The sequence below is a fragment of the Rhinoderma darwinii genome, chromosome 9 (assembly GCF_050947455.1).
Source record: "Rhinoderma darwinii isolate aRhiDar2 chromosome 9, aRhiDar2.hap1, whole genome shotgun sequence".
Classification (NCBI taxonomy): Eukaryota; Metazoa; Chordata; class Amphibia; order Anura; family Rhinodermatidae; genus Rhinoderma; species Rhinoderma darwinii.
This window is the reverse complement of record NC_134695.1, coordinates 32,815,945-32,831,616: the sequence shown is the minus strand read 5'-3', so window position 1 is coordinate 32,831,616 and position 15,672 is coordinate 32,815,945. Positions and strand designations below refer to the sequence as shown.

At 45.2% G+C, this 15,672-nt stretch overlaps 1 protein-coding gene across 1 annotated transcript in view; it reads right to left on the bottom strand.

Moving 5' to 3' along the window:
• The window catches only part of PLA2G15 (phospholipase A2 group XV), a 33,336-nt gene extending 18,243 nt beyond the window's left edge, over positions 1-15,093 (bottom strand). The window contains exons 1-2 of the mRNA XM_075837491.1: positions 14,640-15,093; positions 2,604-2,760 (exon numbers count right to left, since the gene is read on the bottom strand). Coding sequence (XP_075693606.1) covers positions 2,604-2,760; positions 14,640-14,760 — 278 coding nt within the window. The 5' untranslated portion in view covers positions 14,761-15,093. The remainder of the gene's footprint in view (positions 1-2,603; positions 2,761-14,639) is intronic.
• Between the last annotated feature and the right edge of the window lie 579 nt (positions 15,094-15,672).

Below are 15,672 nucleotides of genomic sequence, written 5' to 3'. Positions count from 1 at the left end.
TGATGGATCCCCAACACTAAACCTAACTACGGCGACGAATGCTGGACGCTATACCCAACTACGCTTTTTGACGGTTCACTGACACTAACTAACCCGAATACTAAACTAACTAGCTGCTAAGCTTCTAACTTTTTTTTTTTATTGTTTTTATTATATTTTATAAAGAAAGAAAATGTAAAATATATAATCCCCTGATATGTATCTTTTTGTGTATTTTTCTTACTTCCTGTACTTGTAATGTGGAAAATGTAAAACTTCTTAGTTATAATAAAAAGTTACAAGGGGAACACAAGGACAAGAGTGGGAAGTGCATAGAAGGTGGTAAAAGCAAAAAACAATAATAAAAATCAGGAATTTTTTTTCTAACTACTCTGCACTCTCTACAACCGCTCCCTACGACGAACAAACTCCAACAGAGAGCGGGTGCGGCAGGATCTGAGGTCAGGGCAGGAAATTATGTATGCGATCGCTGCTATTGGTCGGTCGTCACTGACTAACCAATAGCAGCGATCGCGGAGGCGGGACCACTACGATTAGTCCCTGCACACTGAGCGGTGATGGACTGCTGTCGGAAACAGCAGGCATCACAACTCGATGGAACGCCGGGCGAAAATGACGATGCATTTTCCCCAGGACGTACTATTCCGTCACTGAGCATGAACGATGTCCTCAGCACGATATAGTAGTACATCGTGGAGCGCAAAGAGGGTATTCCGATCGCAGACATTTATAGCATTTCCACAGGACCTGAATCCGGCTTGTGAGGCAGTCGATGCATCCAAGTTGAGAGTGAATACAGAGGGAGTTACGGAAACAGCCGAGCAAGCGTGCCAGCGGCCGCCTCATCTGGTCAAACAGTTGTTGGGGGGAGACATGTGGTGGGATCCGCACCAATCAGACATGGCATGTCTTGTAAATATGCTTTAAATGTATCAAATGGGAATACTCCTTTAAGCTCTGTTTTGTTTCAGTGTTTTTTATCTGTATTCTGATTTTCTCCCAAATTGCAGCTATGAAAACAGATTTGTAACACGGAGAGGACACGGCTTTCATTTAGCAACTGATGGAGCATTATGTAGAATGCGTAGAAATGTGTGCTCCACAGGATAACATTGGCTCCGTAGTAGCTAAACGTTTGACAAACTTCTGACATGTCAGTGACATGTCAGAAGTTTGGATTGGTGGGAGTCCGAGCACGGAGACCCTCACCAATCGCTAGAACGAAGCAGCTGAAGCGCTCATGTGAGCGTTCAGCAGCTTCGTGTCTGTTCGGCTTTTTCCAGAAAGCCGATGTATCGGAGTACGGACTCAATAGAAAGTCTATGAGCCCGTACTCAGATAAACCTTAAAATGTTTATAACTCGGTCAAAAATAAACATTAAAAAACAAACAAACCGTTATCTACATCAAAGTGCCTATTAGATTAGGTAGGAGATAGGGAGGTAATAAACTGGTGACAGAACCTCCTTAAAGGACTATAGTAAAGAATTGTATTATATGTAGCAATTCCCCATTAGATCATAAAGTTTGCAGCTTCCCTTCTCGAACAACCTATTGTTTTTAGAAGCGGTGATTTAGCTTCCAAGACTACATTAGAGAACTGTAGAGAATACATTGACCTGCATACCTAAATATCAGATGTACATCTTAAATGTGCTCTTTGCATTAGGCCTCATGCACACGACCGTATTTTTTCCCACCCGTAAATACTGGCGTAAATACGGGTCCGGTGTCACACGTATTCCACCCGTTTTGCACCAGTATTTACGAACCCGTGCCCGTAAATATGGGTCCGGTGTCACCCGTATTCCACCCGTATTTACGGGCACGTTTTTGGCGGCAAAATAGCACTGCACTAATCGGCAGCCCCTTCTCTCTATCAGTGCAGGATAGAGAGAAGGGACAGCCTTTTCTGTAATAAAAGTTAAAGAAATTCATACTTACCCGGCCGTTGTCTTGGTAACGCATCCCTCTCTTCACATCCAGCCCGACATCCCTGGATGACGCGGCAGTCCATGTGACCGCTGCAGCCTGTGATTGACCTGTGATTGGCTGCAGCAGTCACATTGCCTGAAACGTCATCCAGGACGTCGGGCCGGATGTCGAGAGGGACGCGTCACCAAGGCAACGGGCGGGAGACCGGACTGGAGGAAGCAGGAAGTTGTCGGTAAGTATGAAAGTCTTTTATTTTTTACAGGTTTATACTGATCGGTAGTCACTGTCCAGGGTGCTGAAAGAGTTACTGCCGATCAGTTAACTCTTTCAGCTCCCTGGACAGTGACCATTTACTGACGTCGCTTAGCAACGCTGCCGTAATGACGGGTGCACACATGTAGCCACCCGTCATTACGAGAGCTCCATAGACTTCTATGGACTGTCCGTGCCGTTATTACGGCCTGAAATAGGACATGTTCTATCTTTTTCAACGGCACGGGCACCTTCCCGTGAGAAAACGGGAAGGCACCCGTCGCCAATAGAAGTCTATGAGCCCGTTATTACGGGTCGTAATTACGACCCGTAATAACGGGAGTTTTTACGGTCGTGTGCATGAGGCCTAAATCTGTCGCTCCTTCTCATTTGAACTATCGATTATTCGTTCCCACCTTATGTTGTCTATCCAGCAGTCAATTACTAGTGGCAGTAAAAGCTCCAGATTCAGCCAAAGAGTGAAGTAATAATCTGTCTTCTTAGAGCACATATAATGTACAACCGATGGCTTATCCAGCTTGGCTTCCAGCTGGTTTCCCAAGTCACCTGGTACTAGAAATACAAGAAAAGCAAGTGAAAGCAAAGAGAGAAAAAAAACAAAAAACACACACAACTGGTATTTATTGGTCTTGATTTTAATAAATCGGTTTTCCTTTCATACAGTAAAACTCAGATCTCCGAGCAAGGTCTTCCTAGTAAGCTTGTGTTGGGCATGTGCATAGTAGCCAATCTGAACAGGCAGAACTGCAGTGTAAAGGATGGGGGATGGATAGTCTAGCAACCGCTAATCAGACAGGCGGTGGATATCAGACTTTGGCTCTGAAAAGCATAGCATGTTGAACTATTTCATCCTGTAAAAAAACCTGAAAGCAGACAGACCCATTATATGAAGAAGATCTGTTATAGCCATCATGTAGCCTGTAAAAACATGATGCCAGTGTGAACAGAGCCTACGTTAGACTCCTAAAAGATAGTGAAGCAGTGCTAAAAAAAAAAACAAAAAAACAACAACATACAAGAAAACAGATAAGTAATATACTATACAAGGCGTTAGGCCCCATGCACACGAACGTGCTTTCGCAGCCGCAATTCCCCTGAAAATCCACGGGAGAATTGCGGCCCCATTCATTCCTATGCACAAGACCGTGGGCTCATTGAAAATAATAGCCACGGCCATGTGCACGGCCCGCAGCGACCGCACAGCTAAGTATCGAAATACATGAAATAACGGTATCGAACTGTTTGGGGATGCAAAGTATCGAAGTTTCGATGCATCGTGCATCCCTACTTATAACAGCTTTTACTGGTTTCCTATACATTGCATATTTTCCCCATGTTGTTATCGTACCGTCGCCCATCATGGACTTGGTTTTATTTTGTTGCCTTGCAGAACATACACTATATAGACAAAAATATTGGGACACCCACAGGAGCTTTTATGGCATCCCATTGTAAACCCATAGGAATTAATATGGAGTTTGCTTCTTTGCAGCTAAAACAGCCTCCACTCTTCTGGGATGGCTTTCTACAAGATGTTGGAGTGTGTCTGTGGGAATTTTTGCACATTCAGCAAGAAGAGCATTTGTAAGGTCAGACCGTGATCTTGGACTAGAGGGCCTGGCTCACAATCTCAGTTCTAGTTCATCCCAAAGGTGTTTGATGGGGTTGAGGTTAGTGCTCTGTGTGGGCCAGTCTAGTTCTTCCACACCAAACCTACCCAACCATGCCTTTATGGACCTTGCTTTGTGCAGTAGGGTACATTCATGCTGGAACAGAAAAGAGCCTTCCGCCAAACTATGCAATTATCCAAAACGTCTTGGTATGCTGAAGCATTAGGATTTTCCTTTACTGGAACAAAGTGGCATGGGTCAAACCCTGAAAACACCCTATGGCATTATGCCTTCTCCCCCAAACTCTACAGTTGGCACAATGCACTCAGGAAGGTAACGTTTTCCTGGCAATTGCCAAACTGAGACTGCCAGATAGGTAAGGGTGATTCATCAGTCCACAAAACACGTTTCTACTGCTCCAGAGTCGCCAGTGGTGGCGTGCTTTACATCACTCCATCTGACTTGTATGAAGTTGCTCGGCCATGGAAACCCATGCTATGAAGCTCCCGGTGCACAGTTTTGAGTCAGGCAACTTTTATGCACTATGCGCCTCAACACTCAGCGACCTCGTTCTGTAACTTTATGTGGTCTCCACTTTGTGACGGAGTTGCTGTGGTTCCTAAACACATCCACTTTTCAATAACGCCATTTACAGTTGACCGTGGAATATCTAAAAAGGACAGAAATTTAACGAATTGACTCGTTGCAACGGTGGCTTTCCATTACAGTACCAGGCTCAAATTCAGTGAGCTCTTTAGAATGACCAATTCTATCACAAATGTTTGTAAAGACAGACTGCATGGCTAGGTGCTGGATTTTCTACACCTGCGGCAATGGGACGGAATAAAATACCTGAATTCTATGATTCAGACATGTGTCTCAATACTTTTGTCCATATAGTGTATTTCTATTCCTCACAGTCCTTATGGTCCATGGTTTACATTTGTTAAAACTTTAAAGGCTATGTAAACCTTTAGGGAACGAAACATGGCAGAATGGAGGCATTATTCCTAGAACGGGCTATAAGGGATAAATAAATTATTCTTCTGGTACAATCACTGGTCTGTCTCCCCAGAACAAAGTCTGCATGATCTCTATGAATAATCGCGCTTAGAAAGTGGTTGACCGATTTTCTTGGTGAATACGTCAAACGCATTGCAATAAACGTTGTGTTAAGGCAGCTTAAATATGGTCAAGTAATGACCAAATACCGCTGTGTGAATAGTTTGTGTAAAGGAGGCCTTAACCCCTTAGTGATCGCCAATCCGCATTTTCACAGCCTTATTTCGATGCATAAACCTTTTTACGGTTGTCCCGTGCCAGGAGGAGCTGGTGCTCAGCTGTCTGAAGACAGCCGTGCGTCTGCTCTAACGGCTGTGATCGAAGGTAACTTAGATCGTAGCCAAATAACCCCTTAGAGACCGCGGTCAATAGAGACTATGGCATCTAAGTAGTTTACAAAGGGAGGGCGGATTCCTTTGTCACCCATCGGAGGCCTGCGAATCCAATCGCGGGCCGCCAATTGGTTACCATAGCAGTCGGGGGCCCTAGTACAAACTCTCTGCCATGGCTATATGCCTATTAGGCCGACCTAATAGTAAAACAGAGGCAATCTAAGTATACCAAAGCATTACCGTATATAAATGATCAAAATATCCCCTAATGGGACTAAAAAGAATTTATTAATGTCAAATAAAATTAAAATAAACCGTGCACATTAAAAAAAACAAAAACATTTTTGTGTTAAAAAATTAATACATTTTTTTTTTTACACATTTTGCCGCAATTGTGACGACGCAAATAATAAAATGTACACATTATTTAAAAACTGAAAAATGAAAAAAACAGAAGAACAAGCTCTCATACGGCTACATCAACAAAAAAATAAAATATACAAAAGTTATGGCTCTTGGAATGCGACGATACAAAAACTAATTATTCTGTTTTTGTTGTGCAAAAGTAGTAATCCATAAATTATTGTCGGAATTGGAGCGACCCATAGAAGAAAAAAAAACGTGTTATTGACTCCGCACGGTGAACGCATAAATTTAAAACAAAAAAAAAATTGCTGTTTTTTTCCATTCCCCAGAAATAGTTATTCAAATTATAGGTACCTCAAAATTATGGCTTTAAAAAACAACTCATCCCACAAAAAACAAGCCTTCATACAGTTAGGGTATGTTCACACGGCTAAGGCCTCATGCACACGACCGTATTTTTTCCCACCCGTAAATACTGGCGTAAATACGGGTCCGGTGTCACACGTATTCCACCCGTTTTGCACCAGTATTTACGAACCCGTGCTCGTAAATATGGGTCCGGTGTCACACGTATTCCACCCGTATTTACGAGCACGTTTTTGGCGGCAAAATAGCACTGCACTAATCGGCAGCCCCTTCTCTCTATCAGTGCAGGATAGAGAGAAGGGACAGCCTTTTCTGTAATAAAAGTTAAAGAAATTCATACTTACCCGGCCGTTGTCTTGGTGACGCGTCCCTCTCTTCACATCCAGCCCGACATCCCTGGATGACGCGGCAGTCCATGTGACCGCTGCAGCCTGTGATTGACCTGTAGCGGTCACATGGCCTGAAACGTCATCCAGGACGTCGGGCCGGATGTCGAGAGAGACGCGTCACCAAGGCAACGGGCGGGAGACCGGACTGGAGGAAGCAGGAAGTTGTCGGTAAGTATGAACGTCTTTTATTTTTATTTTTTACAGGTTTATACTGATCGGTAGTCACTGTCCAGGGTGCTGAAAGAGTTACTGCCGATCAGTTAACTCTTTCAGCTCCCTGGACAGTGACTATTTACTGACGTCGCTTAGTAACGCTGCCGTAATGACGGGTGCACACATGTAGCCACCCGTCATTACGAGAGCTCCATAGACTTCTATGGACTGTCCGTGCCGTTATTATGGCCTGAAATAGGACATGTTCTATCTTTTTCAACGGCACGGGCACCTTCCCGTGAGAAAACGGGAAGGCACCCGTCGCCAATAGAAGTCTATGAGCCCGTTATTAGGGGTCGTAATTACGACCCGTAATAACGGGAGTTTTTACGGTCGTGTGCATGAGGCCTTAGCAAAATAAGTCTGAAAATCAGGAGCTGTTTTCGCTTTTTTTTTTTTCAGACGTTTTTGTAGCAACTCACATTTTTCGAGGCGTATTTTACGGACGTTATTGGAGCTGTTTTTCAATGGAGTCTATGAAAAACGGCTCCAAAAACGTCCCAAGAAGTGATATGCACTTAAAATGCCAGAATTACGTCTGAAAACAGTGCGTGTGAACATATCCTTAGGTTGACCAAAAAAAAAAAAAAAAAGTTATGGCTCTGAATGAGACAATGAAAATACTGAAAAAATTGCTGCCGATAATGGATATGTAGACTTTTTAAAAACTCTTGACATCTCAGTGACACGTCAGAAGTTTTGATCGGTGGGGGTCAGAGCACGGAGATCCCCACTGATCTCTAAAATGTTGGGCTGCTTCGATTCTTATCGGCTTTCCTTGGAAAGCCGAGAAAGTGGTGTTTGGGCTCAAGAAAATCTATGAACCCGTACACCGCTCGCTCGACTTTCCAAGGTAAGCGGAACAGAAACAAAGAACCACATCGCTCACCCGAGCGCTTAAGCAGCTTCGATCAGTGGGGGGGGGGGGTCTCAGTGCTCGGACCTCCACCGGTCGAGACTTCTAACGTGTCACTATGACATGTCAAAAATGTAAGGGCCAAAATAGGCTGGACATTAAAGGGTTAAGGTCACGTTAGGTTTTCTTAACCAGATATGTCACAAGGAGGAAGTTTACCTAATATGACTTAGACTGTGTTTATGTAACGTATGTTGTCACGGACTCTCAAAACTACAGCCTATGTTAACATTTTCTGTCAGGCGCTTCCACTCAACAGGTTTCATAATTCATGCATCAGACTAAAGCTATGGGCAGAGATGTTTTCAGTGTGTAATTGTATAATAAAGCACAACTCTGGCTCAGTAATTGGGTCACCATTACTAGTGGGGTACAATAAGGGTCAGTATTGGGTCCAGTTCTTTTTAACATATTTATTAATGAACCTGTAGATGGATGGCAAAGTAAAATGCAGATACAATGTGTAAAGTAATTGTGTGTTAAATGTGTGGATGGCACTACCGGGAAGCAATATGTGGCTGGCACTACTGGTGGGCATAAATGGTTACTGTGTAATGCCTAGCACAGACCTGAAGGGGCAGTGCCTGACTGGTATTCTCTCTTTAGTGCTCCTAAATTCCTCTGTCATTCACTGCCCCTTAGATCCTGTACTTGGGCATTATGCAATTTGTCAGCTTTAAAAGGGTATTCCAATCTGAGATATTTATGACATCACCCCTGTTCAGCACTTCGGTGGATTAGGTGGAGACATGGCCGCACACGCATGCTTTTCTTTACAATGTCGTTTTTCGGAGTCATGAAACAGTCAATATGCCATAAAGGTCATAGATGGCGGTACCCCTAAGGTTTTATTTTTGTGGCCCTTGGACTAGAAAAGGTTGTGCACCCTTATCTAGGAGGAAAGAAGTCTTCTACACCAACATGGATTCTTTCCTGTAAGAGCAGTGAGGATAAATGGTTATGGTAAAAGGGAGGAATTCTTTCTTTAATCCCTTAAAGAGGCTCTGTAACCACATTATAAGTGGCCTGTCTTGTACATGATGTGATCGGCGCTGTAATGTAGATTACAGCAGTATTTTTTATTTAGAAAAACGATCAATTTTGACGGAGTTATGACGTATATTAGCTTTATGCTAATTAGTTTCTTAATGCCCAAGTGGGCGTGTTTTTAATTTAGACCAAGTGGGCGTCGTACAGGGGAGTGTATGACGGACAGACGGACTGGAAATGGATGAAAATTTAGGGTCACACTGATGTAAAACGGCCATGAAAAACTGACAGTTGATCAGTTTTTAATGGGCATTTTTTTTCACTGTCATGTGAATAGAGCCTTAGGGTTTTCCTTTTCTATAGATTTCATCTTGTGATCTCCATTGATATACATAGTGGTTTCCACAGACAGTGGTTTAGCTCCAGTCTGCTGCCTGACATGTGACCGGACAACATATTTCTGAGTGTAACTATCATCCCACAATGCACTGCTCTCGTAACAGGAATCCAGCAGAATTCTGAATGTCTGAACAGCCAGTAAAGTTGTGTAAATAAAAAGCACAAGAGAAGTAAAGCAAACGATTTACAAAGCAACTTTCCACCTCTGGGACCAACACCTATCTCTAGAACAGAGCCCCCTAAACTAGGGATGTCACGATACCAGACTTCGATACCGATACTTCGTTTAGTATTGCGATTTCGATACTTTGCCAACAGTAATAAAAAAAAAAAATAAAAGTTCTTCCATTTTCTGATGTGAGGCGCGAGGTGTGATGAATTTAACCTCCACGTGCCTCACATTAATAGTAATTAACCCCATCATGTTTCCCAGTCATAATGGGTTAGGCCTTGTTTACACGAGCGTAATATACGCGCGTGCGACGCGCGTGCTTTTCACACGTGTCGTACGCACCTATATTACTCTATGGGGCAGTGTAGACGATGCGTGATTTTTGCGCAGTGCGCGTGCGTTGCGTAAAACTCACGACATGTTCTATAATCGTGCGTTTTTCGCGCATCCATTGAAGTCAATGGGTGCGTGAAAACAACGCATGACACACGGACGCTCCTGCGTTGCATGCGCGAAAATCACGCATCACTTGTTATGTCCATGAAGAACAGTCTATAAAGCTGGACAAAGCAAACAAAAACCAGGAAGTGCTTGCGTTTTCACTGCGAGTGGGCAGGGCTAGTGACTGGAGACTGTGAAGGTATCTTCCACTGTGAACATCTGCTGCCATGCCGCGTGGGATGGACGTGGAGCGCCTCCTCGTCCTGGTCCAGGGACATCCAGAAATTTGGGACACTCGCTCAGAGGCGTACCACAACCGGACGGTCAAGGAGGACGCCTGGGAGGTGGTCGCAAGGGAGCTGTTCGGCCAGGAGTGGGAGAGTGGCCGAACCCGTGACCGCAGTTGGTTGGGTGAGTACCAGGCATTTTCTGGCAATGCATGTCATCCCTTTTGAAAAACTGGGGCCCTGTATGTGTCTTCTGCGCATTTTCACGAGGAACTTTTGTGGAGCAGGCGCATCACCGTGTACCACGTCATTGGCAGTGCAGGGCCCCTCATTTAAGTGAGAGGTCATAGTTCTGATGGCGTGATATCTGTTTTTTTACTCCAACAGTCCAAGAGATCAAAACACGGTGGCGGAGCTGCCGTGACCAATTCCGGCGTGAAATGGGTGAAAGGGGACGCAGCGGGGATGGTGCATCTCGCAAGCGACCCTATATGTACACCAAACAACTGATGTTCTTGAAGGACATCATGGAGATGCGCACGTAAGAGTTTCTGCCATTGCATGTGTCTAATGTGTGTTCGCCCATGTCCTGTTTGCCATCGTGTTGTTGTAGGCATTGTTATATATTCTGTTCTAACGTAATTTTCTCATTCTAGAACCACCGACAATTTGGAGGACACCACAGAGGAGACAGACGTTGGCGAGTCTTGGCCGGAACCTCCTGCTGCCCATGTCCTGCCCCCTAGCCCAGAGCCGACACCCCTGGAGCCCGCCCCTGGCCAGTCTGCACGGGCCGTCGCCTCTCCGGCAGAGGAGCGCCCCGTGCGTGCCCGCACTCGCCGGGCCCGTGCTCAACAGGCCTCCGCAGCGGGGCAAGTAGATACCCGGGTCCTGGAGTATCTAAGGCGAGCCGCTGATGAGGACGGGAACGACGCCTTTGGGCGAAGCATCGTTCCCCTCCTCCGGCTGGTCCCCATGGACCGTATGGGCCGTCTGCAAGCGTCGATCGACGCTTCCAGACCGCCCCACAATCCGAACGTGTGCTTCACGGCCATTGAACAGTGGCGCAGTTCAGCCATGCCGGCTACCACGCCCCAGGTGCCGGGCCCATTCCACCCAGGCCCCCAGATGCAACGCCCGCATCCCTATATGCGCCCTATGGCTCCCCACTTCCCTGGCCCAACATACCCCGGGCAACATCAGCACCACTATGCTGCCGAGGAACAACCTACACAGCTCCAGGTCCAGCATAGTGGTGCTGAAATGCAGGCCTATTCGTCCCCGGACCACCAGTACCAACACCTTTGAGTGTGTTGGAGGCCTGAATTTTTGACGCCACAGTTTTTTTGGTTGCAGGGATGCCAACTCGCCGTCCTCTTTTTTGTTGGATGTATATTATACACCATGTTGGTGTTTTTTGTTTGAAACAAAATGTTTGGGCTTTTGCAAAACCCAGTATTAAAAACTTGCATGTTGAATGGTTAGATTTCGTGTTGTTTTTCATTGATACCCCTCAACACAATGTTTGGGCCACATTTCCTTTGCCTATACCCTCACACAACTCTGGGATTTGGGTCCAATGCATACACACGTGATATGAGGTTTTATTTAATCACTCGGGGTTTGATATGGTTTGCAAGAGGTGCGGACGTTTAGGTGCTGTCATGGGCCCCGAGGCAAACTATGTACACTAGCAATTGGACTTTCCAAACTTTAGCCCACACAACATTCTATCTCCAGAAAGAAGGTTGCAAACTTTCTAAAGTCCTGCTCAAACCCCGACAGATGTAAGGTCGCAGCCCGCATCAAGACTCCTCTTGTTTTGCAAGTCCCTAACCCAAGAACAACCGCGAAAAACAGAAAAACCCCAGGCCACATGTGACGTGTGTAGGGAAGCAGACAAACAACAGAGAACCCTTCAAAGGTCATCACGCACCCACGGTGCGGCTCCAGATCGACACTCAAAATATGCCGCCAAAGTATCCCTCACGCGAAGCCAGGATGAGAGAGATCGGCCGAGAGGAATAACCGGGACACTGCCTGCATGTGTAAGGATATTTGCTGCATCAAAGGTAGCATCATTAATGCAGCAGAAGTTATGCAGACCGACACACAATTCTATAACACGTGTCACATTCTGCATGGACAATTGCATTGTCGTCCCAAAGACACGCCACCTGCGCGACAATGCCAAAGCTACATTCCACACATCGACGAGCTCGGCAGAGGCGGAGATTATGGTGCTAAACCTGCTTCTCCCAGCTGGCCTATTTGTAGGCTGGCTTGCCATGAATCTCCTCTGCGTTTTTGACGCGCGTTGAAAACGCTAGTCGTGCGCACGTTTAAAACGCACCAACGCTGCGTATACGCAGCCAAAACGCAATGCCAACGCGCGCAACACGCGGCGTTTTTTGCGCGCGCAAAACGCACACGCTCGTGTAAATGAGGCCTTAGTGTGTGAGATACATGATGGGGTTAATTACTATTAATGTGAGGCACATGGAGGTTAAATTCATCATCGCACCTCGTGCCTCACAATAAGTGATAGAAAGAAGTTTTTTTATTTTTTTTTACAGCGTACACCTCATAAATGATGCAAAAAATTTGTTGTGCAGGTTATTACGGCTGCGCCAATACCCAATATGTGAATATTTTATGTATTGAGACTTATTTTAATGTTTATTGTAAAAAAGGTGTATTTTTTTAAATTTAACATTACTTTATGTTATTACTTTATTGTTAAACTGTAATGTCCTGGCATATATCTATATTACAGTACAATAGCCTGTGTACTGATTGTACACAGGCAGTTGTTAGGACATACAGAAGTATGCCCTAACAACAGGAAATATGGTAGGAGAGCCCTGGGGTCCTTCAATGGACCCTGGGCTGTCTGCCCATATATGGTATGTTCCTAAATCGCGTCACAGGAATTTCCTGTGACGCAATCCAAGGGGCATCCCCCTTCTCATTTTCCCCTGAATGCTGCAGTCAGTTATGATCGCAGCATTCACGGGAATAGCGGTGGAGCTGAGAGGTTTCTCTGATCTCCGCCAGCGGGGCTGCGGCTGTGTAATACAGCCATTACCCCGCTCCTGACAGGAAGTGCGCGCGCGGTCAGCCTGAGGTGATGCGGCCGGAACTCCACTAATGAGCGGCGGTTCAAGCACTGAAGACAGAACATGGGGGTGTTTTGTAGTGTGTCCGCCATGTTCTGTTTTCAGTGCAGCGCCGGCCACATCGCATCATCCTGACCCCGCGCACTTGTTATCAGGACTCAGGAGCGCAGCAATGACTGTATTACGCAGCCGCAGCCCCGCTCTCATACATTCATGTGTTACTATGCTGAGCTGCGTGGCGGCACATCTAAGTATCGAAATATAGGAAATAACGGTATCTAACCGTTTGGGGATGCGGAGTATCGAAGTTTCGATGCATCGTACATCCCTACCCTAAACCCCGTTCTACTGCTCTATGTTGTGGATGAAGCGTGTCATTCCTGAATTATGGAAATAGCGTAACTCCCATAGTAGTAAATGATAGTTACGGAAGCAGTGTAGCACGCGAGCTACGCTGTTCTGTACACATGCATTCACTACTATGAGACTTATGGAAAAGGCATAGCTCAGCGAGTTACGCCGTTTTCATAATTCATTGTCAGGAATGACATGCTTCATCCACAACACAGAGCAGTAGAACGGAGTCTATCGGGCGCCATTCTAGAGATAGGTGCGGGTCCCAGAGGCGGTTCCCACATCTATCTGACGTTTATGACATATCCTGTGGATAGGTTATAAATGTCTCTGATGGGAAAACCCCTTTAAATGAGAGGTACACTTTAATGCCCTAGTTCACACTGAGTTTTTTGACAGGCAGAAAAACAAATCTACCACAAAATGAATTTTAAGGCAGGTTTTTAATTTGCAGCATTTTTGGATGTTTTTAGCGGTTTTTTGGCCACAGCTGTTCGATCTAATGCAGAAACCACTCAGAGGGGGATACCGCTCGAAGAAAGAGCGCGCTGCTTTTTTTGGTACCGATTCCAACATGGTTTCCGCGTCAAAAGCAGCACCAAAAAACTGTGTTAACTGACTAAAATATAGACTTAAACTTGTAGTTTTCCTTTATGTACATTACAAAAAAAAACAGTTGCTGGGGAGTCCTACTCAAAACTCGTCCCGCTCTACCGTCTTCAGCGCGGGAGCCGGCGGTCCATGCGGTGGTTTAACAGAAATATAATCTAATACAAGGACTTATTTTAGACACTGAACACAAATTAGGGAGGTTTTCCAGCAATGAAATAGTCCTGGTGTTTCATTGTTCTAGACATTGGTCAGACCCTGACCGATGATAAACGTTAAGGCCCTATTACACCGGCCGATCTTGGCCCGAGTGCCGATCAACGAGACATTGTTGATCGGCGCTCGTTTGCTCCTGTCTCAAGGAGCTATGTATGGTGACAAGAGCTCGTTACTACAATCGCTCGTCTCCATACGTTATGTCGGCAGCGCGTCTCCCGGTTTACTCAGGGAGATGTGCTAACGACAAACGATAATATTTTACTTTTTTTAAAACGATACGATCATGGGATGAACAAGCGTTTGCTCGTTCATCTGCTGATCGCTGCCCTATTTACACAGCGCAATTATCGTCAACGAGCGTTCTATGAACAAGCGTTTGCCCGATAATTGCCCAGTGTAAACCCCCTTTAATGGTTGGAATATTCCTTTAAATGAATGGATTCAATATCGTGACATAAAGGTGCACACGTTTGTACGCCCCGTACATTGCGCTGACTGAGCAGTTACGCAGTATACACAACTCTCGCCTCATTTATGCCATAAAAAAAAAGTCTACCTGAAATATCCTGATATACAAATAACCCACAGATGAAATTTCAATACGTCATTGATAAAACAACATCAGTACAGACCCACGAGCTACTTACCGAGCACCACAGGTGGCCCTGGGGTGCAGCCGTTTTTTGAACAGGATGGCGTGCTGGAAGCGGACGGTAACCATAGCAGGAGGAAGACCGCGAGACTCGACAACCCTACTCCAATAGACATGTCTGCCTCTGCATAGTGTTAAGCAGCGGTAAATAAAGATAACAGTGAGGGAGGCAACAATTAAACGAAAGCGTCTTTTTTTTTTTAAGTGCCCCCCGCTTCCTTCTACGGATCAGCACACCCGCTAAATTCACCCGTAGAGTTTCCCGTCTTCAGCCATGTAAACCTTGGCTGACTCTTCAGGCAGAAGCAATAGATGACCGACTGCATCCTTTTTTGAATCCCGCCAGGCGTACGATTACTAATGCCTGTACCTAGAAGCTGGACTCTGGAAGACAACAGCGAGAGGTCACGAGTTGTTATTGTGGCTGGTCTTGCTGTTGGCGGTGGCCAGAAATGAGAGCTCCAGAGACGGTGAAAATACATTAAACCGCTGACAGTTCCCGACGAGCTTTGGTTTATGATCATGCGGCTTATTATAGGAGATGTGCAGGGTTTCAGGCTTCCATCAAGCAGACATACATTGGTTTGGACCTCATTCACATTTTTTTAATAATTTTTTTTATTGATAAAATGGAGTTTATACATAGGAGCATATAATAATAATAATAAGCAACACAAATCAGAATACCAGCTATTAACTCCTTCCCTCCGCAGCCATTTTTTGGATTTTCACTTTTGCTTTTTCCTCCCCACCTTCCAAAAGCCATAACTCTTTTTTTATTTTTCCATCAATATTGGCGTATGAGGGCTTGTTTTTTGCGGGACGAGTTGTATGGCACCATTTTTTTGCACCATATAATGTAGTGGAAAACGAGAAAAAAAATATATGTGGGGTGGAATAGGAAAAAAACAGCGATTTCTCAACGTTTTTGGGTGGTTTTGTTTTTAAGGTGTTCACTGTACGGTAAAAACGGCGTGTTAACTTTATTCTGCGGGTCAATACGATTACAGCGATACCACATTTATATA